The sequence below is a fragment of the Plecotus auritus genome (genome assembly GCF_963455305.1).
Source record: "Plecotus auritus genome assembly, chromosome: 1".
In the NCBI taxonomy this organism is placed as follows: Eukaryota; Metazoa; Chordata; class Mammalia; order Chiroptera; family Vespertilionidae; genus Plecotus; species Plecotus auritus.
In genome coordinates this window covers 176321134-176340485 of record NC_137770.1, presented here as the reverse complement: position 1 = coordinate 176340485, position 19352 = coordinate 176321134, and the positions used below count along the sequence as shown (strand labels likewise).

The 19352-nt window shown below is 41.1% G+C and overlaps 1 protein-coding gene across 2 annotated transcripts in view; it reads right to left on the bottom strand.

The window, feature by feature from the left end:
• The window catches only part of PPP3CA (protein phosphatase 3 catalytic subunit alpha), a 334519-nt gene that overhangs the window by 49566 nt on the left and 265601 nt on the right, over nt 1-19352 (bottom strand). For both annotated transcript variants that reach the window (XM_080684963.1, XM_080684964.1), the window contains 2 exons: nt 13347-13424; nt 10523-10617 (listed from right to left, as the gene is read on the bottom strand). In XM_080684963.1, the coding sequence (XP_080541089.1) occupies nt 10523-10617; nt 13347-13424 (173 nt within the window). The remainder of the gene's footprint in view (nt 1-10522; nt 10618-13346; nt 13425-19352) is intronic.

The window sequence follows — 19352 nt, the reverse complement described above, 5'->3', positions numbered from 1 at the left end:
TATCCACTGAGCCAAACCGGTTTTGGCTATAAAGCTCCTTTTCTGAATGCCTTTAGTAACTATAATGCACTCAACACACTTAGGGCTGCTTTAAAATAGGGGAGAGGAGAAGTCAAGAGAATGGAAATGACACATTTTATTCCCTTTCTCACTCTTCCACTAACATTTTTTATCTCCTATCTCCAACTCACCATCCATTCCCATCTTCAAAAGATGGGACACAGGGACAGAAGAGAATCAAAGATGAGAGAAAGGCAAATGGGGGCACTCCAAAATCATTACAATCAATGCAAAAATAGAAAAAAAATGCACAATAAACCTGGGATATTTTTAATTTTCAATTCTTTGACCCACAGATACCCTAGCAGAAAATATAGCCTCATTGTGTTCTCTTGGCAAAGGCCTACTATCACAGAAGGAGGCAGATGGCTTGATAGATAAAATTTTTCAGGTGGGTCCTATGTATTTATATGTCCTTTGGTAGTGGTTTACTGATAGGATTATGTTGGTACATTGCATGAAAGGGTTTTTGATTTTGGGAGAGAAGCTAAAGTGTTTTGTTTTTAATCTGTATTTTCCCATAAAAATTTTAGGGTACAATTTTCATTTAAGATTTTGTAAAGATATATATGTATATTCAGATATATGCATAGTGTTCATAGTACACATTCTTAGCATTTATGAACAAAATCTTTAGAATTCTTTCATTTCAAAATCTGACTTCTAACTCCTTTCCTTTTTTTATTCCAACCATAAATGTCCTCTACTTGCCTGATGAATTCTGTTTTCAAAAGATCCATAGACTATCCTAGGTTTAATAATCATTATGTGTTTAATTCTACCAATATTCATCAGGCTAAATATAAAAATATTTGTTAAATAAATGAAGGAATTAATTATTTTGGTGGGATGTTATCTTATTGTTTTGTATTAGTAACAAGAGAACTATTTGGCCTATAATTTCTTAGAAAAATATGCTACTGTAATATATATTTACATTTTTTTATATTGAAAAAAATGATCAGGGCAAACAGTTGCTCAAGACCAATTAGGAAGATCTTTAGATTTGAGATAATGGCAGGAAAAAGTAAGAGTTGAGAAAATCATTGCCATTAGACAAAATATCTGGGTTAATTTTATTCAATTTGTAAAGCAACTAGCATTACATTTATGTCTCTGGCTCTAAAGACACCAAATATGCTTTAAAAATGTTTATGTCAATGCCCAAGGTTCTGTCCATGCTTAAGACAGGCTTAAGACTCCAGAGCAATGGCCCCTTGCTATCAAGCCTGCACACCTGTAGGGTAGTCAGCTTCTTCACATGCTGTAGAGGGGGGCAGAGAATGTTATGCAGGATTGCCTGGGCATTGATGCTACTCCCTTCCAGAGAACTGCCCCCCATGTCCCTGCCCCGACCCCATCTCCCTCTCCCACCCAGGACAGGGATCTGATCTAGTTGGCTCTGCATTTGGCTCTGGAACCAGGAGGGTACCAGATATCTCTATGAAGATTACTCCTGAGTTGTGAAATGAGTTTCTAGTACACAAGAACTGCGGCGCAGTTTGGAATGAGATTCTCAGACCTGGCAATACCATGCCGTGTGGATGGTGCCATCCAGTGCTGAGTGCTCCTGTTGGAAGTCAGCGGTCTAAGGCAAGCTGGCTTCAGATATGCTGCATTTGCTCCTACATGTTTACATCATGATTGCCAATATATTTTTTTCCCTTAGTTCACCAAGACATAAATAATCATCTTTCTGTTTTTAAATGGTATCTTCCCAAAGCTTCTGACTACTTTTTGATTGGAAAATATCTGAGGATGCTGAAAATGTCAAGTTTTGGTAAGACTAAAATGCTTTTAATAAGTAATTCTATCATGTTGCCTAGTTTAAAAGTCTAAACCATTAAAATACAATTTTTTTCTATCAAAAAGGGGGAGGTTTGCATCTGAGAATTACTTATATACTGCCTTTCTTTTTCTTAACCTACCTTAATATTGATTTTTTTTCTTGGTTGTCATTTTAATCTTTGGTCTTGATTGCTAAATTATTTTCTTTGCCATTTCAATTTTCCTCTCAAATCCAAAATAAATTTTTAAATAAATTTACTTAATTACTTAATTTTACTGTCAATAGCTTTTCCTGGAACTGAATTATATACTACTGCACTGTACATTCTCTATTATATACTACTGCACTGTACATTCTCTACATCTATCTCAAATATCCATTCACCCATCCACTCACGTACCCTATGACAACTCCTCTAAACTACTGGAACCACACAGAACCTACTGCAATTTACTTGAAATACAGGTAAATCATAAAGGAAAAAATGATTTAACTGTTTACATCAAGGTTTAAAACAAATTTTCCCAGAGGTTCATTACCGTTTTCAGCTAAACTAAAGCTAAAATATGTAAAGCAGTGTGCACATTCGCCATTGTATCTCTGAAAGATTTTACTCTACCATTGTTTAAATATCACTTCTTCAGATAGCGCTTTTTTTTTGTCCCCAAAAACTAATTTCTACCTTCATGTCATACCACTCCTTTCTGTGTAAGTATTTTCTAAATATATTTAGATAATTCTTGGTGGAATTCTTTACTTAATGTCTAACACACTACCAGAGCATAAACCGCACTAGGACAAAGACCCTGTCTGTCTATTTCATATCCCCAGCACCTAATAGTGCTTGGTATATAGTAAGTTCTCAATAAAGGTGTGAAGCATTGGTGAACGGATGAGGTTGAAAGTCACTTTTACAGGTGCTAAATTATCAATACAGAGGAGGTTGGAAAGGAGGAAGAGGGGGAAAGACAGGTTTTAATTACTCTATTTTCTTTCTGTTTGGCATATTTGGGTAATTATGAAGTAGCTTTTTCCTCAGGGCTACAGATTCACAGGGAAAAAATAATTCAAATGTGCAAATTGCTCTGCAAATGTTTAACTGCAATTTGGAAAGGATAGAGGATAGTAATTTAAAGTGAGATAAAACTCTGTGAGTCAATACTGATAGGGTACTTTTGGGCACTGCCTTGCTATCAATTCCCAGAAAAAAAACGCTTCAATCAATGCCTGCATTGACTGCCTGCTATGTGAAAGGCATGCTACTTGGCTGTACTGTGTGTATCAAAAAGCCCTGCTTCAAATGAATTCTAATCTTATCAGGGAGACATAGGAATGCTAACTCAAGGGAAAGCTGACTAGAAAAGAAATGAAATGATAAGCACAAGGGCAAATTATTAGTTCTGCAGGCATTCAGGGGAGGACTGTCAACAGTCTTCAGGGCGATACAGACTGAAATGGGTCTAGTCCATTTCCATGGGAGGAGACCAGTGAGACAAGTGTTCTAGATAGAAATAAGGGTGTGGCAAAGGTGTGGAAAGGGAAAGCCACAAGTTGTTCAGGGGTTCAGGGCAGTGAGCAGAAGAATTTGGCTAAAGTAAAAGGTTCATCCAGAGAGTAGCATAAAGGTAGCTCAACCGGGGAAGTGAAATGATAACTAAAGCTGAGGAGGAGGGATATTCTGCTAGGAGCTCCTGTGAAGCCCTGCACGGACACGTGGCATCCTAACAGTGTCCCCATGGCTGTGGGCCCCAGGCTGTTGAAACCTGATGTACTCATCTTTCCATTTAGGTTACAGGAAGAAGACAAAAGAGGGGCAGAATTACAAAAGCTGGGCTGAACCAAGATGGTGCTGAATCTCACCTCTAGGAAACCCTGAACCTCATTATACCCTGAACCTCACTATACCCTGAACCTCACTATACCCTGAACCTCACTATAACCTGAACCTCATTATACCCTGAACCTCATTATACCCTGAACTTATTATACCCTGATTATAACACACTAGAGGCCTGGTGCACGATTCATGCACTGGTGGGGTCCCTTGGCCTGGCCTATGGGGATTGGGCCGAAACCGGCTCTCCGACATCCCCTGAGGGTTCCCGGATTGTGAGAGGATGGTTCTTGGGTGACACACGCCGGAATCGGGCTCCCTCCTCTTTAGTTCCAGGTGTATCACCTGAGAACTACAGCTGTCAAGACACCTCAGCTCGGCAGCTCATGTTGAGTGCCTACCCCCTGGTGGTCATTGCACGTCATAACCACCTTAGGCTTTTATATATATACTAGTGGCCCGGTATACGAAATTCGTGCACATTAAAAGGGGATTAATTAGAGGAAATAATTTAATATTGCTATTTGCCCTTTCTCTATAATAGAAGTGTCAGAGATGAAAGAAAATTAGTAAAATGTATATGAAAACCTTCCTCCTGTCAGAGTCTGGGGTGCACCATGGGACCCAGAGTCAAGTCCCCGCCCACCCACATGCACCTCAAAATCGCATGCGACCCAGACCCGGCTGGTCCCCCCCGCCTCATTGGGATAGATCCAGACCTGGCTAGTCCCACCCTTGTCAAGCCCCGCCGGGCAGGGAACGTAGCCTCAGGTCCCCTGGCCTGGCGCCAGGACAGGGGGCGTGGCCTGAGGTCCCCCAGCCCAGACCGGGGTGGGGCGGGGGGGCGTGCCTTGAGGTCCCCCGTCAAGCCCTGCCAGGTGTGGGACATGGCCTGAGATCCCCTGTCAAGCCCTGCTGGGTGGGGGGCATGGCCTGAGGTTCCCCCATCAAGCCCTACCAGGTGGCGGGGGGGCGCAGCCTCAGGTCCCCCGGCCCGGCACTGGGAGGGGGGAACATCCTCAGGTCCCCTGTCAAGCCCCATAGGCAGGGGGGTGCAGCCTCAGGTCCCCCCTGGGCAGGGGGTGTGGCCTGAGTTCCATCGACCCAGCACTGGGGGTGCACCTTGAGGTCCCCTGTCAAGCCCCTCCAAGCAGAGGGGCGCAGCCTCAGGTCCCCTGGCTCGGTGCTGGGGCGGGAGGTGCATCCTGAGGTCCCCCAGCCTGGTGCCGGGGTTGGGGGCACGGCCTGAAGTCCCCTCTCAAGCCCCACCTGGTCGGGGGCGTGGCCTGAGGTCCCCCGGCCTGGCGCTGGGGCAGGGGGAGCAGCCTGAGGTCCCCTAGCCCAACACCAGGACAGGAAGCTTACCTTGAGGTCCCCTGTCAAGCCCTGCTGGTTGGGGGGTGCGGCCTGAGGTCCCCTGGCCTGGCACTGGGGCGGGGGGAGCAGCCTGAGGTCCCCTAACCCAGCACCAGGATGGGAAGCGCACCTTGATGTCCCCTGTCAAGCCCTGCCTGGTGTGGAAGGTGGCCTGAGGTCCCCTTCAAGCCCCATGGGGGCAGGGGAGGGCGTAGCCTCAGGTCCCTGCTGATTGCTTGTTAAGGCTCCTTTTGGGAACTTGGCCTCAGCTGTGGGTGCAGCCATCTTTGTGATGGAGTGATGGTTAATTACCATATTCCCTCTTTATTAGATAGGATATAGATTAGTATGCTAACTGACACCTCCTCAGGTGCTTTAACAGATCTGACACAGACTATATAAGGAAAAGGAAAGGGTGGGATCCCAATTCTGGGAAGAGACAAGCCCCCTCTCCCCCAAAAACTAATATATAGGGCACTCCCTCATTACACTGTCCAGATAATAATCCCCTCCAGACTTCTCTAAAAGAAGTTGATCTGTGAGTTTGACTCCTGCTTCTCTATCCTCTGGCCACTGAACACAGCCTGTGCTGCTGAACGTTTAGTTCAGCCATGGGCAAACTACGGCCCGCGGGCCAGATCTGGCCCGTTCGGCTGTTCTATCCGGCCCGCGGAGCCGAAAGAGCGGAGGGTTCTCTTGCTCTCCCCTCCACTCCTTTACTTTGAATTTATATTAGTTCACACAAACACTCCATCCATGCTTTTGTTCCGGCCCTCCGGTCCAGTTTAAGAACACTTTGTGGCCCTCGAGTCAAAAAGTTTGCCCACCCTGGTTTAGCTTCACTCTCGTGTTTGGCTCCAGGACACCAAACAGAGAAAGAATCCTTGAAAGGACCAGGTCCCCACAAAGGGGTCCTGGACCATCTAAATTGGTAACAATAGCAATATAAAATATTTAGTGATGAAATCTTCATATTGCACAGCATTTTTTCTTATTTTACAGAGATGTCACTGTATGCCAATCAAATCAGATGAGTTAGTTGTTTCATGGCAGAGCTGATTCACATCTATATTCTCTGTCCGGCTGGTCTCTTGCAGGAGTAAGCAGGAGTGTCAGAGTGAGGAATCAGGAGCAGGGAGGGGGTGAGAAGACAGCTGCCTCCATGCAGACCAGGAAGGACAAGAACTGAGAGAATGAATGTGGTCCACACTAAGGGATGGGGCACTTACAGTCATAACTCTTTGAGAGCTGTCTTTAATGGACAAAAATGAACAATGAATCAGAACTATTGGGCATTTATACATAAAGCTGATCACACAGCTATTATCAGTTTTAAGATGGTAGAATACACCCATTATTCTCATTCTTTCATTTTGCCAGAAAGCTATTACTTAATTTACAGAAGCTTTAAAAATCAAATCATACTATAACTAGTAAGTTATAATTCCAGAGACCTGTACGATCATCTATTTCTAAGACTCCAATAATTAATTCAGAGACTCTTTGCTGATCTTTCCATTGACTATGTATTGAAGGTGCTTGCAACCCAGTTTTGTTGCAGTGTATTTTAAAACTCTTGTGAACATTTATTCGATTCAAATACAGTAATCCTCACTTCCTCAGGGAATAACTGCCTCCCACTCCCATATTCTGTACACAGTGTTAGCACGACAACTTTAAAGTGCTTCAGAAACTTTACACTAAAGCCTTTTGAAATTATGCTCAAACTGAAGAATATATCTTTCTTCTTCCTATTAGTTTATTTTTTCCCCTCAGAAGAATTTTTTCTTTTATGAAAAGGTCCCCAAAATGAAATGCTTCTGTCTACTTTCTCAGGTATTATGATCTGCCCCAAAGGCAAGAGGACACAGTGAAAAAACTACGGGACCTCAAAGCTAGCGATGCACTGATGGCTACTGTTTTTCCAGTTCTTACCTTGTTAAATCAGAACCATAGAAGCAATGCACACACACTGTATGCGGGGAAACAGCTACGGGACTCCAGCAAAACTGCATTACCCAGCATGATGATGAAAGGAAAAGCTCCAAGTCTATTCTTATGAAATAAAATCACAACTTTTTTTTTTCTTCTTTTTCTTCTTCTTTATTTTTTTTTTAACTGCTTGACTTTTCAGTTGTTAAAAACTTGTAAGGCCCTGGCTGGTGGGGCTTAGTTGGATGGAGCATCATCCCATACACTAAAGGTCGAGGGTTCCATTCCCGGTCAGGGCACATGCCTGGGTTATGGGTTTGATGCCTGGCAGGGGCATGTATGGGAGGCAACTGATCCATGTTTCTCTCTCTAAATTCAATAAAAACATAGCCTCAGGTGAGGATTAAAAGGAAAAAAAAAAAACTTGTAAGTATAGTACATACTACATAGTAATCAGTCTCTGTCCAGAAAATTACTTGCTTGAGCACTCACTTCACTAGACTTAATAGAAAAATAATGTTTTAATAACATAAAACAATATAAACCTGAGTGTTCATATTTTATATACTTTGGTTAAACGACAGGATCATGGTGGGACATGCAAGGTGACCTCCTGAGTTCTTGCACTCACTAGCAATACCCCAGGGGCCTCTCTGGTACAGGATGAGGACCACTCATCCCATCAAAGGGAATGAGCTACTACTGGTTTTAGACAAAAGGCTTCAAGATTGAGATTTTGTCTGAGAAAAAAAGGTGGTTGCTGCTTAAAAGTAAACAAGTTTCAAAAACTTTATATTTTTCCTCTTCCTAAACAAATGTTAATCATTTTTTTAATGTCTTGAGGGAGAAGAGGTGGAAGTGAAACTGAGAGTCCTTATGACTTTGATTAAATTTAGTTTCAAATCACATCTCTCATTCTTTCTCTTTTATATGCCCCTCAGAGACCTAGTCTTTCCCCAGGATAATCAGCAGGCCCCGAGACAGCAGAAGCCAGCAGCCAGGACCTGACCCATGGTCACAAGGTCTGGACCACTGGCAGGCTAAAGATAACATTTTGACCTAAGTTATGTTTTAGTTCCTGAGCCCTAAGGTGGAACCACCTCCTGGCTACGTGCCCATGCGTCTGGACTGAGGGAAACAGGAAAAGACCTCAGAACTATCCTCAAAACCTGAAGAAATAATTTATGACCCTTTCCTCACCTCTGACCAATCATCTCCCAGCATGATTATGAACTTCCAACCCATGGAGTATTGTGATTTTGTCCTCTGTAATCTGTAACCTACACTCCATTGGGGAGTCAAGTCTCCAGGGCATTCACTTCCTGTTCCCCTGGATGGCGCCATTCATCAGTAAAGTAGCCAATCCTTCTCCACTGCAACTCTCAGCGTCTAGTGTTTGGCTCTGCCAGCCTGGGGTGGACAAACACTTCCTGTTTTTTAACACAGATCATATTTTACCTTAAAGAATGTCTTTTCTGACCATGCTAGAAAATTACCCCTTGTTGAATGTACTTAGCATCTGACTCTCTTACTTTATACGTAATCTAATTGTGTCATATATATATATATTTTAATCTTCCCTGGAGGATATTTTCTCTACTGATTTTGAGAGTGGAAAGGAGGGAGGAGAGGAAAGAGGGAGCAGAGAGAGAGAGAGAGAAACACAGATGTGAGAGACACATCCATTGGTTGCTTCCTGCACGCTCCCCAACCAGGACTGGGGATGGAACTGAAACCAAGGTACGTGCCCTTGACCAGGAACTGAACCCAAGACCCTTTGGTCTTAGGGCTGATACTCTTATCCAAAGAGCAACCAGCCAGAGTGTGTCGTATATGTTTATTCACTCACCCAAATGTCTTACGGTACTTTGCCAACTGGCTTATAAGCCCTTGGCATACTGAGAACATGTTTTCTTATACTTTGCATGCTTCTGGCCACAGAATATGAAAGGCAGCATCTTTTATAGGAACTAGGCAACGAGAAAGGGGGGACAAATGTCCCTTGCCCCCCACATTCATGGTTGTGACAGAAACTGCACTGTGCCTACTGAGAATCGTGCTCCCTGGCTCAGAGGAGGGCCCACCTCAGTCTAAAGGGCTGTATAAGGATGGCATGGCTGCAGCTCCCTCCAGCCACAGGTGTCACAATCTGGGCTGTAGGGGAAGTGGGGGAAAGTCCTGCTCTGAGTAGGACAAAGCAGAAGTGTCTGGGGAGAGGGGAGGATCAGGGAGATAAGTGGGAGCACTGTAATTACAGGAGGTTTGCCTCTTGGAGCAGGATCCCTGACAGATCCTGAAGGTGTGGGGGTCAGGGTCCAGCCCGGAGCAGGCGGTGGGAAGTTTTAAGCAGGAAATCAGGGCACAGGCGAAAAGGGAGGCCTACTTTCCACAGGGAATGTGGAATACAAGACAAAAACAAAGACAACCACCTATTCATAAGGTCTGAGGCCACAGAACAGGCACTTTACTCTCAAGGTGGCCAAGGTCTGCCTCAGGCATCTGGACTCCAGCCTGTGACAAGAAGCACCTATCACAGCCCACTTAGGCATGGGAATGGCTCCTACTCCCAGGAGTTCAGACTGCCTTTTCCTGCCTCCGCCTGGCTGTATCTCACAGGCAAATATGATTTGATTGCTTTTTCTCTTTCCGTCTCCATGTCTCTTAATCTCAGAAAGCCACCCTCTGACATGAACTACCCAGACCAGTGCCAACTAGAATTAATGGCTTTTCCCATTTTACCACCCATATTGCCACACCTATAACACTTCTCATCATTTCTGAATCAAAAGATTACCTTGATGAAAGGAGATAATGTGTCCCCTGCTCCTCCTTTCTTCCCTGAAGTCAGTAAATAATGCCCTCTTGTTTCCTGGGCTCTTTCAGGCACACAGGTGTGGAGTTTCAGAAAGGAAGTGCAGAATGCCAAGCCAGAACACCTGGACCTGAGCCCAGTTCACCAATACCTAACTGAGTGACCCTGGGCTAGGCAATTAACCAGGGACTCACTGCATAATGAAAGGAACCGGAGGGCTAGTGATCTTTACTTTGAAATTTAACACAATTTTTAAAAATCTTAATGAATATTTACTTTCCTAGCATAGGATCTGACTCATGGTAGGTTCCCAATACATGCAATCTGAATCTGAATTTCAAGCTATAGATTATGTATGCTTATTTTTCTTGCCTCTTTACATGCACAACCACACTATTCTTATTTAAATCCACACCCTTCTTAAGGGACTTGATTTTGGATTCCTGCCAAGTATAATTTCTTCCAAAGCCTATAATCCCTAGAGCAGTAGCTGTCAACACTGCTATACATTAGAAGCTCCTGGAAAACTGTTAAAAAAATAACAGCACCTGGGTCCCACCTCTGACCCATTGAATCTTTACCTCTGGAGATACTGTTCGAATTTAGATCAAACAATAAATGAAAAAGTAAAGGGAAAAAGAGGTAATAATGCTTTACTAAAACCAAACCAAAATAAAAAAAGCTTAAGAATTATTACACATATTGTAGAGAGCCATAAGAGGGATTCAAAACCACTTACCTTTGTTATTGTATACATCTAAGTAGTTTGGTGCTGAGAAAATCGTAATTAGAGAAGGGAAGCCTGTTGTTTGGCTTTTCCTGTACATGCGATACCTAAAAACAATGAATGCAAGTTAGAGCAAGTAGGGAAAAAACTATAGTATCAAACTGTCAATTTATAAACACAAAATTAAAATTCAGTTTTATCATTCAAAAAAATTTGATTATATAACATTAAACAAACTTTTCTCTATGAAGTTTGTTATACAACAACATCAATTCATTTCAGAGGTGAGAATAAAAGCATATACTCAGTTGTAAAAGTCTGAAATAGGTTTTTCCTAAGTCCAGCAGACCCAGTGGAGGGTGGAATTCAGTGAAAATCCAGTTCCATGTGTTCAATAGAGAATACAGGCTACTTTTTAGTTCTCTACTTACCATGTTTTTCACAAGCCTGCCAATATATTTGACATAAAAAGACTCAATAAGCAAAGCAATATTTAAATCTTTCCCACAAATAACCAGGCTGATTATTCTATTTATCTACAATATTCTGTTACAATTATATTTCCCCTTTTTGCTCAGCCTAAGTAATTTGCTTTTCAAAGACAGTTTGATTAAATCTATGGGTTTTATGAATTGAAACTGTTTCTACTTTAGAATTTATTTATTATCAATCTCTTGTGGTGTCTGCAGGGCAAAGACTATTGTTTCAGCAGGGTGATATTTAATCAATCAGTGATAAAAAAGAACATTTGCAAGGTCTTTGGAAATGAACCAACAATCCAATATTGTTTTTTTTTCTTTTTTTTTTTTTGCTAAGACAAAATAGAACTCTAGTCTTCAAATAACCAAAATATACAGAAGACTGGCTCTTTCACATCAATGTGAAATATATTTCATGACTTCTATGCAACAGATTTCAGGAATATCAGTTTAGAAACATCCCTATATAGCACATAACAAAATTTTATCATTCCTTGTGTATTGTGTGTCAGTTATTTCTGGCATGTCTAATTTAGCTGGGTTTTAGAGGTGCCTCAAATAGTACCTTTTAGTACCAAAAAGATTCATTTGATATGAACAGCCAGAGGAATTTATCAGCTGAGATGGATTCCCCATGGTCAACCAAGGTCCCACATTTTATGAATAATAATATCCTAGTGGTCATTTGCTGAGAGGGTCTTCTCATGTATACCAGTTAGAACCTCAGACCAAACTCTTGGCTTCCTGAACTATGGCCTGCTGGTTTAGCTGTCTGACTCAATGACTGCAGGGAAACTCTGGTTTTGTCTTCATGAAGGACTGAGACCTACCATCCAATCAGAACTGTACAATTTGGATACCTCATTTACATAAAAATGACCTAATCAAGAACCTTGGCAGGAATTTTCCCTATAAAAGGAGACCTCCCCTTAGTCTCAGTGAGATAGAGTTTAGGTTGCTACCTAAATCTGTGTCTCCTGGGCTACCACTACTATTGCTGAAATAAATGTTTATTATTTTTTATTATAGTCTAAAATTACTTTTGGTTTACATTCTAGAAATATATATTCTGCTTATGGGATTGAGCTTTGTTGGGGGGAAAATCAGAATGTGAAAGATAGTACTACTCTTAATCCTAGCTCCTTGAGTTTATAAACCAGGGCTGGCCATGGCATCCAATAAAAACAAAGAAACTGGATGACACAATCTCAATTGCCCCAGTGAATCAATCAACCGCTCATTTTAAACAGAGTTGTTGATTTTAACTGATGCACTTAACATATTTTCAAATAAGCAGATGATTTCAGTGGGATTAAGATAAATGTGCCTCGCCTCAATTGCACAGTAGGGACAGTCAGCTGAAGACACTTCTGCCCTGAAAAGTGAAAAAAGATTTTTTGAGGATCTGATTGGTTGGGTATAGCAACAGTTTACTTCAAACATCAGCAACAACAGCATGGAGCAGGGAATATTGGATCAGGTTTTATACCTGTGACTGAATGCTTGAAAAAAGCTAATTTTGAAAGGAACTTAGGATCTGCATTGATTCAAGGTCATAACAGACATGGGGTTACTTCAGAATGCAGCCATGTACATTCCCAGTATCAGCACACAGGTTATAAAAATTACTGTTCCTCCATTTCAGAAAATTCAGAACCTGAAGGGATGCGTTTAAGCATTTGAAGGCAAACACTGCTTTTCAGTGAAGCCTACTTGGAAGGGTACTGGACTTCTAATCCTAAAATTAATTATCCTGTTTTTCCCTAATGCAGATTTAATGCACCATCAAAGTGAACATCTGATATTTCTTAGTTTTCTAAACCCCTAAAATTGGTCTATATTTTAAAATTTATCAGATATTATATGGTGATTTCTGTTATAAACTGTATGATTTTCCCCACCATTTAAATGTTTCTGTTTTTGTCCATTAAAATTCTATGGGGACCAAGAATGATTCTTTAAACAAGAGTACAACATGCGATATCTGTTAAATATTTATTTGTAATTCTCATTCACCTTGCCAACCAAGACTGGTAATTTACTTACTTCTTTGACAGTGGTAAGAGCAGGAATTGAAATAAGAGGAAGTGCTCTTACAGTGTTTAAGAAAACCAGCTGAAATTGTTACCCGTTCAAGCTAAAAATAGAAGAATTTTAAAGGGGACTTGACAATACACCTGTGGCCATTCATTCCCTAGGACCTTGCCATATCTGTGACATCAGAAGACAATTTTAAGACTGAATTCCTTCAGGGACAGAGCCTGGCCAATGGAACAGCCACAGCCTGAGCACAGTGAGGGAGTCGTGACAAAGGGACTAGGAATGCATGCTTTCCATAAACCCACAAGACTGCTCACCCTGCATCCTGGGCTTCGTGGGCTCGGAGTATAGATAACAAGTTATTGTGCTGTAAGAATTCACAAACAGCCGGGTAACTGCCAGAGACAAAAAGAAAAGAGAAGCATCTGTTAGGAAATCATCAAAGGGAACAAATTTACCTGTAACATCAGACCTATGTGATTTGAAACATACATCACTCATGAAACAAGCCTCCTGGCTCTCTAAGGACAGGTTTTCCCCTGCGGCACAGAAAGCATCCAGAGCTATACATTTTACATAATGAGAAAGGGCTGGAGGTGCATGAATTGGAAAAAGAAGGAAGGCTATTACATAACAACACCAGAAAAGTGTCCACTTGGAGAGAAAATCAGTATTATCAAGTCTACCTTTACACACTGAGGGAACATAACCACAAATATAATGTGAAGATGGAAGTTAAAATATAAGCCTCAATTTTCTCAAACCCAGCCCTATTTGTATTGGGGGGTGGGGTGGGGTGGGGTGGGTGCTGAGCGCTCCACAGAGAAGACTGAGGGAGTGGGAGAGGGGAAGTGTGGGAAATCAAGCTACCAAGTTAAGTATGGTTACATTAACTGACTACATCATTCAAAATCTAACTAGAATTATGGAATTCACAAGGTTTTAAAATGTGTACCTTACATATGTTCAATAGAACTTGATCTTAAATCTTATTCTTTATCTTGACATAATAAAATTATCAAAATTCAATGAAGATAATACTATCTATTAAGAAAATCTCAAAATGAAAGATGAGAACTTCATTCAAAATGCAATTCAAGTTACAAATTAAACTTGAAAAACCTTTGCAATCACTTTGTCTCTGCTCTAAGAATTTTGAAAGAGATAAATGTATACCATAAAAATGAATAAATTTTAGGTATTTCAAATCAAAGGACAGCAAGCCCATGCTTGTTTTAATATAAACAAACTGCAGTTATCCACAAACTTGAACTACATATGCCATAGAAGACAATTCAGCAATCATAAAAATAGCACTTAGCAAAAATACTTAGTATATGTCACTCAAATAACTTATCACAAAAGGGAAGTTGAAAATAGTTTCTATGCTACAGATTTTGTAAGAATTAGCTAAGCAACAGGAAGAAAATAACATTAAGATGGCATACCACTGTAGAAATCCTATGTGATAAAAGGCTAATATGCAAATCGAACAAACAGCAGAACGACTGGTTGCCATGACGCGTACTAACCTCCAGGGGACAGATGCTCAATGCAGGAGCTGCCCGCTGGTGGTCAGTGCGCTCCCACAGGGGGAGCACCACTCAGCCAGAAGCCAGGCTCATGGCTGGCGAGTGCAGCAGCAGTGGTGGCGGGAGCCTCTCCTGCCTCCATGGCAGTGCTGAGGATGTCTGACTGCCGGCTTAGGAGCGGGCCTAAGCCATCAGCCGGACATCCCCCAGGGCTCCCGGATTGTGAGAGGGCGCAGGCCAGGCTGAGGGACCCCTCTGGGTGCAAGAATTTCACGTACTGGGCCTCTAGTACTGATTAAAAAAAGGTGCCGGTCTTGGGTAAAAGTAGGTTCTGAACCCAAAAAATAGTCTTTTGCATGTACACGTATACGTGTACACACACACACACACACACACACACACACGGAAGATTCTAAATGTTCCTTCCCTATCTCTTTATGCTGTTTACTTGTATTTCTTATGCCCTCATAATGCTTCTTTTAAAAGGCAGTTAATGCCCTGTTGTTATCTTGTAGACAGAGGTTGTTTATTTAGGTTTATCACTTTTTGCCCTTGGGAAAATGGCTTGGCTTCTCTTTATTTTACTCTTTCCTTTTGGAAGAACTTACACTAGCCTTATGAAAACAGAATTTTAATATATCTTCTTCATACTTTGTTTCCTTTATGTGTTTAAGCTAAGTTTTCTTCCATGGAAATATATATCTGATTTCTAATGGAAATCTGAAGAAAATGAAATCAACCCAGCATCATACTCCTAGGTTAATGGCATTAAGTGAGGATGCATTCATTCTTTCTTAGAGGGAAAAAAAATTTAAGAAAAGCTTTAGAAATTTAAAAGCACAAGCAAGCAAAACTCAAACTTTCTAAGAACTACAAATATTTTTCAAAATAAATTTTAAAAAGTTCTTGATTATCAACTAGATTATCATTATTGGTAAGCTACCTGCCTAGGATACATTATTGTTTTTAATAATATTAGGGGGAAAAACTTTAGAATATTTTAATGTTTTTTAATGGAAATGATGAAAACCAAAAAGTGTTCAAGATGAAAAGCATTTTAAAAAGATATTGCCCTGGCTGGTGGCTCAGTTAGTTGGAACATCATCCTGTACGCCAAAATGTTGCGGTTCAATTCATGGTCAGGGCATATACCTAGGTTTGAACCCCAGTCAGAGTATGTACAGGAGGCAACCGATTGATGTTTCTCTCTCACACCAATGTTTCTCTCTCTCTCTTAAAAAAAAATTAGTATATATATCCTTGGGTGAAGATTTAAAAAAAAGTAGAATGCAAGCTGAAACAGAATCACAACACCTTACCACCATAGAGAGAGTTGGAAATGACTTATTCAACAACAATTTACCAAAGTCTCACTGGTGAGTCTGTTCCCTTTGTTAGAAGACTGTATTTTGCCCAGGGATGGGCGGTATTATAAGTGTAAGGTGTGGTTTCTGTCTTGATGGTATTTGTAATCTAGGTAGGAAAGTAAAATATTTTCTAAAACTAAAAAAACATGTTTATGAATAAAATACATTTAAGATAAAATAGTACAAATTTTGATACTCAATATAGCAAAAAAAAAAAGAAAGCACAGGGGTCTGAGGAAATCTTTATGAAAACTACCTAACTCATGGCAGATCTTTTTTTTCCTGCCTCTTCTTTGCATCAATAAGGTGAAGCTTCCATGTTCTGTGCCCACCAAAGAGAAAGAGCCCCTCTTCCTCCAGACTGACGAGCACAAGTCTGGCTCCATGGCCTTCTGAGCTGAGGACTGGCTGGATCACAGCCCCACTCACACCCCTCCATGGGCACCCTTGTCAGGCGCAATCTGTCTGTCTGAGGTGACCCTGGGATGATTTTGTTCAACCCAGTGGCCTAGAGATGTCTTACACCAGATCAGCTGCAAGGATTGGTGAAGACTGGTGATGCTTTTGGGCTTCTGATGTTCATTTACCAGCATCCATGCTGTGTTTGGGAAGATGTTAACTTCTCTAAAACTGTTGTTTTTGAATTGGATCATAATGATTCCTTCAGCATTAGAGAATGCATCTTCTCTGAGAAAAAGGAAGGTGAAAATTTCCATGGAATAGTGGAGATACTTAGATCTGGGTTCTTATTCCTATTTCATGTGTAAACTTTGGAAAATTGTTTAATTTTGTTGTTTAACCTCATACAAATAAAGCATCTCATATATAAAAACGCAGACAGTATCATTTATTTCATAGACACCGGATAAAGATGAAATGAGTTTGCAATATGTACATTTCCTAGGCCAGTGCCTGATGCATAGCAGTAGACTTTTTACAACTCCTAAGTTTCTCCCCACCACCATGGTGTGGAAGGAAGAATCAACACAGAATGGTAAGTTAGCAACCCCGGACTCTACCAGTAGATGTTATATTTATGAGTTGCAACTTATGTTAGATCTTAAAGGAAATGATGTACAGAGATTAGTAGATAGGAAGTGGTTAGAATGCCACCAAGAGAGGGAGAGGGTCAGGAAGCAGACTGAGCATGAACAAAGAGGAAGAAGGTAGAGAGACAAATGTGAAATATGGTAGAAAAAATGACTCAGCACTAGAGGAAATAGCTATTATTACATGCATTCCATTTATTCTCTTATTTTTGTTTCTTGCAATATGAAATTATAGTTTAGACTTTGATTTCAACCCCCAAGATTTTGAGCTCTTTAACCATGATATAGCCAGCAGGCACTATTTTAATGCTTTTTTTTTTTTTATGCTTTTATGTCCTTACATACTTTCCCTGAGTGCTTTTTCCTCCTGGAGTGGCATACTCTCCTGCCAAGCCTTAGCTATATTATCACTTGTGAACCCTTCCCTTCAAACCTACCTTACCCTGAAGAGTACAAAACTGCGGCAGCCACCACGTTTCCATCACCTACCATATAAATTACGTCTATACATCTGCTTTCCAGCAGCAGTGAATGCGTTAAAAGACCCACAGTTTTGTTTTCATACCCTAAATGCTTTGCAGCCATTTGCCCACTAACTGGAGCTCACAGTTAATTTCTGGAGTTGCCTCAATAGGAGCAATTAAGCAGGCAAGAGAAGCAAAGCGTTTCTTTCCCTCAATGGCTTCAGCAAAGCAGAGGCAGGTAACCTGCCACCCCTGCTTAAAAGACCAGGAGGAAACCTTCACCCTCCGACGTCCAGCCCAGGAGGACAGAGGACTCGGCCCAACTGTCCTGCCTCTCCTCCACCTCCTAGGCCTGGCAATGGGGACTCAGCCCTGGGGGTTCTGGCGTTGCCCAGATACTGTTAGGCTAATGTTTTCCTAGGACTTGCTCTGTTACTTGCTTTGCCCCAGGGTTCTCCAACTAATTTCATTTTATCCACCAGGAATCCAGTCTGAAAGGGCTCCGATGTTTCCTGCCAGAACTGCACCAGGGCCTGAGTCCTGACTTGCACCTGGCCACCAGCTGCCTCAGGAGTGGTGAGCAATTTTTACTTAAGGCAAACTTTTTATTGCAGTTCAACATCTATACAGAAAACTGCACAAAGCAGAAGATTACACATTGGTGACCTTTCCAAAGTGAAACACCTTTGCAACTAGCACTCAGATCAAGACGCAGAAGGTTTCCTAAGCCCCAGCAACTTTTTGTATCTCCTCTGAGTCACTATCACCTCCTCACTGAGGGTAACCACCATGCTGGCTTTTAACAGTATATAGTTTAGCTTCTCCAACATGGAACTCTTATTTCAATGGGTTCATCTAGGCTGTACTCTGTAGTATCTGCCTTCATCCACGCATCATTATACTTGTGACATGCATCCATGTTGTTATGTGCAGCTTTGTTTAACTCATCCTCATTTGCTGTATTTAGTTATTTAAATATGCTACAATTTATTCATTCTACTAAGTGGGCATTTAGGTTGTTTCCATTTTTTTGTCTATTAAAGTACTGCTGCTATGAACAATCTGGTGTTTTGATACACATATGTACACAATTCCAGCGGATAATAAAATAGGAGTGGAATAAGTTAGTTATATGAATATTCTACTTTAGTGTATCCTGAACCTGCTAACTGTAACTTGGGATTAGAGACCATTCAGGTGGGCATCGTTCTAGAATTCATAGTATTATTGCCCTCAAATTTTCATAAATACCAATTCCTTTGCTTGCAAGAGCCTGACCTTCCCTAGTATATCTGGTTGGATATGTTATACTTATCCTTTAAAATTTACATTTAATAACATTCCTACCATGATCAGTCCCTTAAACTCTAATCCATCCCTGTTTGGGTTAGGTAACCCAGTTGTGTGTGTGTGTGTGTGTGTGTGTGTGTGTGTGTGTGTGTGTGTGATGCCCTCCACATTTATCACAGCACTAACCCACCTTGCATTTTACTTGTCAGTTTCTGATCTCTGGCACTAGACTGTATTCCATTGAAGGTAGAGATTCTCAATATTTACAAAATCTCACAGAATGCATATATATAGTGTGTGCTGACATAATGATTATTAAATGGTTGAATGAAGGAACAAATTCTCAGAAGATACCCATGAATGGAACAGTATGAATTGAGGGGAGGGGGATGAAGAATGTTGTACAATCAGGTGTGATTTCAACAGACTAAAAATGAAGGCCTTGAAATTAGAGTGGGAGGGAGGGAAGGCAAGATGATCCAGATGCTGGTGATATTATAAAAAGGGTCAATAAGATGTGTTGATTGGTAGTGATTTCAATGCAAGAAGAAAAAGGAAATATATTCCTAGCCTGCATGACTGCTGGATGAACTGTTAACAGAAACAAAAAACAGGAGGATT